Source organism: Nothobranchius furzeri, chromosome 9 (genome assembly GCF_043380555.1).
Source record: "Nothobranchius furzeri strain GRZ-AD chromosome 9, NfurGRZ-RIMD1, whole genome shotgun sequence".
NCBI lineage: Eukaryota > Metazoa > Chordata > Actinopteri > Cyprinodontiformes > Nothobranchiidae > Nothobranchius > Nothobranchius furzeri.
This window is the reverse complement of record NC_091749.1, coordinates 61614356-61625947: the sequence shown is the minus strand read 5'-3', so window position 1 is coordinate 61625947 and position 11592 is coordinate 61614356. Positions and strand designations below refer to the sequence as shown.

Below are 11592 nucleotides of genomic sequence, written 5' to 3'. Positions count from 1 at the left end.
CGAGTGACGATAAGGACATAGCTGAAAATAGCTTGGCTTCAGTAATACACCGGGCTGCTAACACAGTAAATAAAGCTGGTAACCGTCACAGCCATGGCAATCCAGTGCCAGATGAGGCCTGGCTTTGTGTCTGCCAGCTGAGAGGAGAGGCTGCAGTCATAATTCCCTTACAGCAGGTGTTCACTATGGTAACTGAATCTGGCCTGCAGAAGGTTAATGGGCTTGTGCTGTGTGGAGGAACAGGGTCACAGCACCCCTGACAAGCATGCAAAGGACTCTCTGACTGCTGCCATTACTGACAATGTATTAATGGGAAAAAGCAATATTTGGCTGTGTCACATTCCATGTACATCACACCATAGGCTTTGTGCTCATTCCAATTTCATGACCTTTTCCTTTCAGAGACACCATGTTACCCCGTCTGCTTCTGGAGAACATCGTTTTCTGTAGCTTTTTGTAACTCACACACAAGAACTCATTTTACATCCCGCTGGCTTTAAAGATTTACAAATCTAGCCACAAACAAGGACAGACTGCTGGCTGCGTTTTAGAGATAATTAGCCGTGTTTTACAAATGCACAACGACACAACCAAAACCTATTTTCCCCCCAAGTTTACAAGCTGTGTAGTTGCACAGAAACCTATTTTGCAGCTAAAAACTTAAAATTTCAAATTATTTCTTTCCCAGCAATGCCTTTATTATTTAAGCTAGCAGCTATTTAAACATTCCCTCCATGCTTATTTTTTAAAGGCAGTGCATTTGTGAAGTTACGATCCGGATTCCTTACCTCTGGTTACAAAGCTGACAGGCAAAACAGTCCAAATGGTAAACATTATCTCTGGCTCTCATCACCATTTCAAAGGCTGGGATCAGTTTACTGCAGGCTGCACAGTTCCCCGTCGTACCAAAGAGCCTGAAAGACACAGAAAAAAGAAAAATTAACCCATTTTGTTTATTTCTTACCTTTGGCTTAAGAAACAAGCTGCAAACAAAAGAGGAAAAAAAACTGCTTGTAATGAAAGAACACAATGTAAAATACAAATTGTATTTTAGTACAAAATCAGGTGATTCAAATAAATGATCAAATGCTTTAAAATACTTTATTTTAATGAAACATTTGAAGAAACTAAATATTTAAGTTTTTTGTTGTAGGACTTTCCCTTGAATTTTATAATTTTATTCTCAATTTTATTGCTGCAAGTACCAGGTTTGGTGCCTTATCTCTGGCTTGATCTTTCTATTTCACACAACAAAAAAACTCCCCGAGATGACAGCTGAAAAGTAAAAGCAACGTTTTAGTGTGAACAGAATCAAATTTCACCACAGGTAAAGGTAATAAAGACGAAACAATTTTGTCCAGCGACGTAAGATAATATCTGCACACCAAAAGATCAATATTTTGTTATGAATCAATATTAAAAAGCAATGCGTCAATTATTATTATTATTTTTTTTAAATAGAGAATTTGCAAGCAAACATTAACGGTATTTTGTGAGGTGTAATTCTAACTCCCGCAGCTAGGTGGCAGCACTTTTAGCCGCCATCATTCTGGAACAAAAATATCTTTGTGGGGCTATAAGAGCTATTTTCTAATCTGCTTTGCCTTACGCCCTGAATCACAGAAATGTTGTACTGCAATTTAAATGAAAATAAATGATGTGTTTTGACTCTTTCACATACTTTGAGATTTATTGGCATGTACAAAGAGACTGCAGAGTCTCTTCTCCCCAGCGTAGCCAATAGCGGTTTTAGGCACGGGCAGACCGGGCAGTTGCCCGGGGCGGCATTTTTTCATGACACAAAAGGGAAGCACAAGCGCTGAGTAAAAAATAAAAAAGGAAATCTGCGCCGCACCGAGGTTTTCTATTATCTGTCATATCACAGTGTCTGGATTGGAAACAGCAAGTTGGCGCCCCCTGCAGCTACAGGTGCTCCTGCTGACTGAGAGGGTTCAGGTGCACCGTGTGTGTATGAAGAAGAGAAAGGGGAGGGGTGCGGCGGGTGAATTCACCTCTGGGTCTTTCCCAAATGAAATGAGCGGGTAGGGGCTGAATCAACCGTATTAACCTGGCTAAAGTCAATCACATCTTGATGTTCTTCCATTTAACGCATATTTCATTCATATCATAAACACAGGTCTATCGTTCTTTCAGGTTTTTCTGAATTGTGTTAAATGGCCAAAAAAAAAGGAAAAACAAAACGGTTTTGTGGTCACCCCCCCATCAAGGTCAAATTGTTTAGTCCTGACTAAAGGAAACTTACTGAGTCAAGAGCCAAACAGAATAGATGAACATAAAAAGGCTAACCACCAGGTGCCCGATTCAGGAAAAAAAAAGAAAAAAAGAGGAGAAAGATAAAGGTATGTACGCTCTCATGATGCATGTTTTCAATTCTTTGAACCAGTTAACTGGGATTTTAACGGTTAAATTTGGTCAGCTAATTGCTAACAGAGCTAATAGGGCTGAAATATTGAAACGAATATTCAAATGGTTCGAAAAAATTCCTTGAATTGTTTTTTACTGATTCAAACTAGGATTTGTTAAATGCTCGCTGCAGCCTGTGGCCTGCCTGAACAACAACAAACACATGTTGATCATGTTCACATAATAATAATGAAACAACTCTACAAGCAGAAGAAAACTCCACAGTCACCACTAACTATCCTGTTTATTTATTGCAGATGGCTGCACTGATTATTTTTACATGATTTGTTCTGTAAAAGTTGGCATTTTTGGTAGTCTAAAGTTTTTTTTATGTCAGTTTAAATTACAATTTCAGAGGCAATTCTAAAATATTAGGGATCATGATAAAGATCTATTGGAGATCTACCCCAACTTTTGGACTGCTCTGCCAGTCACTGTGGCTCAAGCTGAGAGGAGCTTTTCAAAACTTGATCAAGTCATACCTGAGGTCAACTATGTTTCAGGGGCGGCTCACTAACCTGGCTCTGATTAGTATCAACCACTCAGTAGGGGAGCAGATTTCATATGATGACATTATTGATGACTTTGCATCAAGGTTAGGTTTTAATTTTAGTTTGTGTTTTCTGTTCTAAGTGCAATGCTGTAGTGATTATCTTTAGTTTGTTGTGTGTGAAATATTTTTGCTATTTAGAATATTTATTATATATTATGTTCATATATTCTTAATATTTAGTTATTGTTTGTTTTTGTATATTTGATTCTATATATTTTGATACAGTATATAATGAATATTGCTTTACATTATGACAACTTCATAGTAAGTAATGTAAATATGTGACACTTAGAAAAATGAATGTTCAATAGTCGTTCTAATAAAACATGCCTTTGTTGAAAACATGCGTGTGTGCGTGCAGGTGGTGGTGGTGGGGGGTGGGAGCTCAAAGGGGGCCTCGCCCGTGGAGTAATTCCATGTAGAACCGCCACTGAGCGTAGCTGCTATTTACCACATGGCCAGATTTATAGTGGTTTTCTCCACGTTTAAGGCTCCTTCTGTTGGTCTGGAAGAAGGCTTCGAAGCTCGCTAAATTAATCTCTTCTTTGTGACTGGCTTGACGTCAGTTTTGGGAGACAAACATTTGTAGTCCTATACGTCTGTTCCCACAAAACCTAAAATATCTTTTGCTGCCGTTCAAAAATAAGCGCCTTCTTGGCATCAAACTGTGTCTTTCAAATCCACGGGCATCCATGGCACACATAAAGCAGGACTAGAAAATAGATGTTATAGCCCCGTTGACTTGCATTCATTCTTTCTTTGTTCCAAGGATCCATGATACGCAATTAGGCGGGCGTGACTTGGGCTCCCTACAGTGGTTGTGTCTTGGAAGCATCTAGGCTGTTTTTAGATTAAGTTCAGTCCTAAAAATCACATATCATCTGGCTTTCCATATCGCAGTATATGGTATCGCCTCCCTTGAATCATGATAAATATCAAATCCCCCCCCCCCCCCATACACACAAGCAAAGCAAAGGAAACTCCAAAGTTTTCCCACAAGATTTACATTTTCATTTTTCCCCACTCTTGTCCCCCTCTTTGTTTAAATTGGAAGATTCTGGAGCACACATGGATTTATATATTCCACCGCAGGAGCAGCAGAGATTCACAGCTTTGCGAACGGAGGAAGAGACAGCAGCCGATTGTCATTCCAGCTGTATGTTAAACACTTCCCCCCAAACTTGTAGAGCTCAGACGAGCCTGAGTGTTGAGATTCTGCCTAGTTTATGCTTGTCCCATTCAGTTACTTTCACCTTGTTAGGGAAAACGTATATCCAGCAGCTCTGCTCCTAATTAGGGGCCACTGCCCCAGAGGAGCAGCAGAGACAGAAACGGAGAAGGAAAGGTTGTTATGTTCCATCAGAGAGATTCACAGGGTTCTAAACCGAGACATTGTTACAATTGGTTAGTGCTTCAGTAAAAATATAAACCTCAGTGTTCTCATGCAGTAGGCATCTGCCACCCACAGGATGCTCTGGAACACAAAGCTTGGGCTTTTTTTTCCTTTAGAGACATAAACTCTTTTGCTTAGTCAGACGTCTTAAAATAAAATAAAAAAAGAAATCTTCAACATTCCGTATTGATCCAAAAACATACCAAACACTGGTGCTGCACCGAATGAACTTATACATGCTGTGTGCCCTCATTTATAAGGTGTGTGTGTGTTCGCGCACGCACGACTAGCTTGCTCAAGAAACAACTGACTTAAGGAAGACTGTTTCTTCTCTTTTTCCTAATATTGAAAAGTACATTTAGATGATAGGAGAGAACATTTCTTTTTGGTAAGAACTCGCAGCTCTGATTCATCCTCCAGCCCTCTCATCAGATGAAAAACACTCAAAAAAAAAAAAAAGAAGTTGCGTGTTTGTTGCTTGTTTGGTGAAAGTGCTACAGTAGTGTGCAAAAACACAAGCCTTGTGAATTAAAAAAGGACAATTTAAAGTTGTTGAAGAAAAAGAAAATTAGTCTGCTGGTGCCTCTTTGGTTAGAGAGCATGAAATAAGCATGTTCATATGAAAGAGAGGAGCATAAAGATAATGTATGATCTCCTCTACTGTCAGAAATGTTGAGAACAGAACCAGTTTTAGGCCCGTTTCCACCATCGACATATAAGTACTGGACAATTCATTTCCATAGGCTCCAATAACACGTTTTTGAGGCCAAATGGGAGGTGGCCACCACCGCCATTTTGACCGTGTCACAGGTTCCGTCAAGCCCAGACAATTCCACAAAAGGGAAGACCGGTGGAGCTGAGGGTGGGGCTGTAAAGAAAGTTAAGTAAGATGCGTTTACTTCATGATCTCTAGCTTATTCTGTAAACATGACTACAAGTTGGAGGGGTACGCCACACTATCATTGCAAAACTGTACAAATGGATGCAAATCTCTTAAGAATTATAGTTTAGTCTAAATACACTCGTGATTTTACGGTGGGATTGTTTCCTGATCTGCAAAATAGTAGGTAAAAGTTTAAACAAGATGCGATAAACTCATTATCACGAGAATTTGAGAATTAAAATCTAATTGAACCATTTTTCACAACAAAATCAAATTCTTGCATATATTGATCCATATTTAACTTGTTTAATAAAAAAAGTTACATTCCCACAATCATGGAGTTAATGTTTCTTTTAAATTGAGATGTTTTTATCATAATTTTAGTGTGATAGAAACATTGTGTCCAAGTGTTGGCTCACCCATAGTGATGTCCTTTTCAGTCTTTAGGGAAGAAGACGACCATGGATGACCCTAGGGTGCTAGTCACCTACACACACTGTTAAGCACGTATTTATAACACCTTGACGGACAATTCTAACCCCTCTATCATGTCCTGCTGAGCTGCAGACATATGCTGCTCACTTCATACATGCAGCTCGTATAAACACCTGGTGGGGAAGCTCGGCTTGCAGCTGGTGCAAACTTCTACCTTCAGAGAAAGTCATGTGCCGCACGTTTGGCTACTTGTCTCTTTTCAGTTGCATATATCTTCCAAAAATACTGAGTGGTGTCACTAAAGCTATAGGAGCTCAGGATTACAGATGAAACATGTCCAGCCTTATAAATGCCCACTTTTTTTCTAATGCCACATCCCCAGTATGATACCTTTGAGAAGTACCCTGCACCGGGCACGAAAAGGTTAGATTCCCGTTGGTTGTACTGAACCTGAATCGATCTAAGCACCATGTCATGGCCTCTAAAATAGATCTGATCCTTATCGCTTTCAAAACCAACCAACCATAATAAAAGGAAGAGACACTGATAAAATGTGATGAGACATTTGGCGCCATTCAAATGTTTTAAAAATGAATAAAAGTTGATACATAATAGGCAAGGCAGCTTTATTTGCAAGGCACTTTTTAAAAAACAAAGGCAATTCAAAGTGCATAATAATGTACAGATTAGAATTGTTTTCATTTAGTACATTTTTTTAACTAAATAGTCATCAGTGGACCTTTTTCTGCTCTCAGTACATCATTTTATCAACAGTTGTATAAGACTCCAACTCTTTTGTTAGACTTTTATTCTCTTCATACTTAAAAACATTTCATTCTTCAGAACAATCTAAAAAATGCCCATGAAGACATTTTACAGTTGTTCGATCTGTATTGTATAAACAAGGATAAACACAAATGCCCATTTACTTAAATGTGCAATTTTGTCATCAAATGTGGGTACTAAAGTACATTTTTTGAACATAAATGTGACTTTCTCACTCCCGTTTCGTGAGTCTCATGGCAGTTTCCAGCTACGGATCAGACTCTGATTGACGAGCGGAGACAAGTCATAAACTGTTAAGTAGATAAATACATTGTCATATCTGGTGTTGGCAGTCTTGGGTCTTTAACAGTGTTACTGTTTGCTGTCTTGTTATATTGACAACTCATTAAAAAAAGGTAAAATGCCACGACTGACTCATTAACTTCACACCCCCACCTAACTGAGAATAAAATCTATTCCCGTATAGCCTTCCTTTAGTTTTTGATGATTTCTCTGTGGAATTACAAATTGCACCTTTTAATAAGAACGGTGCTAACAGAATGTTACAGGAGCTTTATTTAGATCTCAACAGGCTTCTACTAGTTTATAAATCAGTCAGTGGCATGGGGCCAAAATACATGTTGGATCTCCTTCCTGTACATACGCCCAGCAGGGTTCTGAGATCCTTGGGAAACAGCCAGCTGGTAGAACTCAGGTCAGAACCAAACAGGGTGAAGCCGCTTTTAGCTACTTTGCTGCACACAGATGTAATCAGCTTCCTCATTACCTTTATTGTTCCCCAACTCTAGTAACTTTTGAATCAAAATTGAAAACTTTCATGCATTCATCAGCCTTTGAACTAATATTTCTTACTCTGCACCTATTACACTGTAACTGCTCACCTCTTAACGTGGTCTTTTTTCTGAATCTTAAGTCTGAAAACATGTAATTAATTTAATTAATGTATTTGGGTATTTTAATTGTGCTGTCATGATATTTTAATGTTGATGCTATTCTTGGTGATGAAATGACAATGAATTGCCTCTGTGTTTGAGGCTACAGTACAGAAATGAAGCTGCCTCACCTTTATATATATTTCTTAGAGCAACGGTTAAGCTTTGAACTCAACATTCCGGTGTATTTTGTTTAAATGAAATAAAATGTTAACTGTTTCAGTGTTTATCATGTATGAATCAGTCAATCTTATTATTGGAATTTTTTCATTATGATGTGAAATACAGTGAATTATCACACACTCCATTCTTCCTATTTATCTGATTTAAATAAATACACATTCACTCTGAGCTCATACTGTCCTCTAAGTTCTTAGAAAAACAGCTTTTCAAGGAACATACTGCTTGTGAAAATGAAATTTTCATTAGAAAACTTTTTTTTGTAGACTTGAATAAAACTATTTTCTGAAGAATTTCCAGTTGTTTTTTTGTCTGGCACATTGTGGAAGTGCAGTGGCTCATGCTCTTTAATTTCCCTGGCCATTTGGATTAAATAAATCCTCAGTATTCTCTACAGAACAGTAGAACAATAATTTAAAAACTTTTTAGGATTTTAAGTGTGAATGGTGACAATAAAACGTATCATTCAGAGCTGCTTACAAATCACTGCACAGTGTATGTCTGTGTAGCCCTGTCTGCAATTATTCGGGTTTGCAGTATAAAGAAAAAGAAAAGTTTATGGTTATAAAAAAAGGAGGGGGGGGGGATATGAATAGTTGATAAAAGGTTTAAAAATCATATGCTTGGGTGCCCATGTATTTCATTTACAGTTAGAGTCCAAGAAATAAAAGGTTTTCATGATTCAGAGTTCATTTACTGTGCAGAAGCAATACGTTTAACCCCAAAATTCCATTACCTCCGCTCCGCCCCCGCCTTCCGCAGCCGCTAGCTTCCGAACTCAATTTTTACTGGTACCCGCTCTACAACGGCTCCGCTCCGGTGCGGAGACCTGAGGTGTGCAAACAGGCATGCGTGGGATTTTCGAGATGTTGCGATACAGTCCGAGCAATAAACGCGGAAGTTGGATCCAAACACCCGTTGTGTGGGAGAAGAAATGAACTGTTTAATCTGCCCATCATTTGTGTTGAGAGATCAGAAGTGTTTGGATCAGGTTTGGATCAACAAAGTGTGACTACTTTGATAGTGGAAACTGTATTTATGGCTTATTTTTGTGCATTTAAAGTTCAGCCACCATTGATAGTTGTTAAAAGTTGTTAAACCTGTGCATATGAAACAAAAAACGCTTTTTGTTTATCGATTTATTGTGAAATAACGGAAGTTGTGCTTGCTCCCTTTCCTGTTGGGCGGTTGTGGTTTCTGTCCATTGACTGCGGAGGTACTCCGGCGTCCGGCAAAAATAGAATCGATCCTATTTTTGCTGGATGGCGGAACGGCGGGCGGCGCACTGCGCCGCACGGCCGCAGTAGTGGAACAGCTCTGATTGACCACAACGGGACCGATTTTGCTGCGGAGTTCGTGCTGGAGCGGAGGTAGTTGAATTTTGGGGTAAGTGTAACCTAAGTTGTCAGTTATCTTAATGTTGTATTGCCATTGGTTGTTGTGCTGACGAGCCAGTCAATGTCACTCTTCTCTGTTATGGGGCGGGACTAGTAGTGAAGTTTGTGTGAATCGGCAGAGCGGATACGGAAGTCCGAAGAGAGAGATGTGGTAATGCGAACGTGGTGTGGATTTTGCATCTAAGTATATCATTGAGGTCGACTACCCGTGGTCCTGATATGACTTATTTGTGATCTGCAAGAGGTAAATGAGACTGTGTGCCTTGACATTTGTACTGTAACTATTTGTTATAGTTGTAAAATGGCGTGATATGTGATACTAATTAACGGTTTACAGTGATCCCTTGCTACTTCGCGGTTCGTTTATCGCGGATTCACGACTTCGTGGATTTTTTTTGTAGCCTTATTCAAGGGAAATTCGCCGATTCGCGGTATTTTTCTATGCGAAATGTCAAGAAATTCCTGTTTATTTTCATCAATTTCATCATAAAATGCACTTTTTGTAATAAAACTATAAAAAACCAAGTAAAAAAAAATTTTTTTTCTTGAGTTTTACCCACAAAAAGAGAATGTGATCATACGATAATTCAATATAGTACTATATGTCAGACTGGTCGGCTGGATTTGGGAGTTGAGCTTGTAGGGAGCGTGGTTTCACAGACGCGGAAGTGATAGCGTCGGTGAAACGCCAGCTCACGATTAATCTAGGAAACCCCCGAGCGTTTGAGCGTCAACGAAGTGACACGGAAATGCCGGGCTTTCCAGAAGTAAGATAACTTACTATGAGCTGACAGTTCGTTGGATTGATCGGTAGGTTGGAAACTCTGATCATGAATCTGAAGAAATGATGACTGAGTGGTGAGCTGGAAAGGCGACTTCCGTTTATAGCCGCGGTTTGTGACGTAGGTGCGACGTGGAGGGAATCCCCGCGAGGGGCATGCTGGGAGTCCCTACTTCACGGATTTTCACCTATCGCGGCCAGGTTGGAACGCATCTACCGCGATAAACGAGGCATCACTGTATTAGTTAGCATAGCTTACCGCGTTATGTGCTGTGATACCATGCTAATGCTAAATCGTTATGTGGTAGCATTTGGTATTGTAGCTCAAATATTTTAATATGTTTAGAAGCCGAAGGACGCTCTGAAAGTCGAGGGAGAGAGAGGTTTCTGCCTGGATGGACCCTGCTGTTTTCTGCCCCCTGATTTGTCATCGCTACTGTTGAACAAGCTCCTAACGACCCGTTTCTGATTTGCCCACTAACGGACTCATTGGACTCGTGAGTACAAACTGGAACTAACGTGCACGTATTTTGTTTATTGCTCTGTTTGAGTGAAGCGGCCATCAGTTTTAGGCCTCACTGCACTTGAGCTTAGAATCAGGCCTGCAACAAGCACTGTGCTATAGGTGTAGTGTGGATAGGGTAAAGGGCTGTGTGTGTGTGTGAGTGTGGGCCCACTGTTACAAATTTGATTAAATTGAGTACGTGTGTATTTGTCATCAAAGGTATTTACAAAGGTTGAAATTCATTTCGTTTAAAGTTGTGAACAGTTGTAACCGAAATAACATTAGGCACCTTAGAAAGCTATTTTTGTTTAGAAAATCTTTTATTATAACCAATGCCGTCACCTTTACAGTGGTTTTGTTTGTTTATTTGAATTCATTTCATTTTATAAAAGTGTTTATTTGTTTCTGTGTTGGTTAAATAAATACCCAGTGAGGGATTTAAATTTGGGTAAATACAGTGTGGTGGTCCTTATTAACTCATTTTAGAGGGTATCGGATACCATTATTTACAGCACTACGAACCTAGGCCCAGTCTCACTGTACTATATACTCTAGCTTTACCATAGCTATGTGGGACCAGGGTTACATCTGACTAATCAGTAATTAATTAAAAACGTTTGTTTTGATGAATTGTCCTACTTTCAAGGGGATATCTTAACTAATTAAAAATATAAATTAGAATGGCTACAAATGCCATAGACCTTTATTTATCAAATAAGCAGAAAGTTTAATCGCAAAATGTTCATATGTTCAGGAGGACAGTGGCGTGACCTTCAGAACTGAGTTTATATTAATTTTGTAACTTTGGTCAGGATCATTTAAAGCTGGGGTCTGTAGCGTGACGTCATCAAGAAGAGGAGAGATTAGAATGGCTTTAATCCGTGATTTGTAAGTTTCTTCACACTTGTCTCAATTTAAAGGTCAGTTTGCTCATTTTTAATACATTTGCAGTCTCTAGCAGGAATGAATGTCTTGTAAGTGGTTAGGGTAACTGTTTCAGGAAGTACAAGTCAGCCAGAGGAGAAAGTAGCTTCGGACAACAGGATTTGAACATCTTGCTTCTGATTGGCTAATCGCAGAGCGACTCTACCACTGACTCTGCTTTGCAATGTTGATGTTTTATCGCCAAAAATAAAACAAACCTGAAGGAGTTCTGCTGTGTGGTGGAGCTGCTAATGATAATAGTTAGCTTCTGCTAGCTGAGTAGGGTTGGGCATCGAGCATCGATTGGAACCGGGACCAACTGTTAGTTTTTCCCGGAATCGTTCAAAGTTTTTTTATTTCGATTCCTAGTATGCCGACCGGAAGAGGAATCCGCGGCAG

General features: G+C 39.4%; 1 protein-coding gene and 1 long non-coding RNA gene across 2 annotated transcripts in view; one reads left to right on the top strand and one right to left on the bottom strand.

The window, feature by feature from the left end:
* The window catches only part of LOC139071827 (uncharacterized), a 133843-nt gene that overhangs the window by 59013 nt on the left and 63238 nt on the right, over window positions 1-11592 (top strand). The window lies entirely within an intron of this gene.
* The window catches only part of lmo1 (LIM domain only 1), a 40453-nt gene that overhangs the window by 1038 nt on the left and 27823 nt on the right, over window positions 1-11592 (bottom strand). Inside the window, exon 3 of the mRNA XM_015953096.3 lies at window positions 789-914. Within this exon, the coding sequence (XP_015808582.1) occupies window positions 789-914 (126 nt within the window). The remainder of the gene's footprint in view (window positions 1-788; window positions 915-11592) is intronic.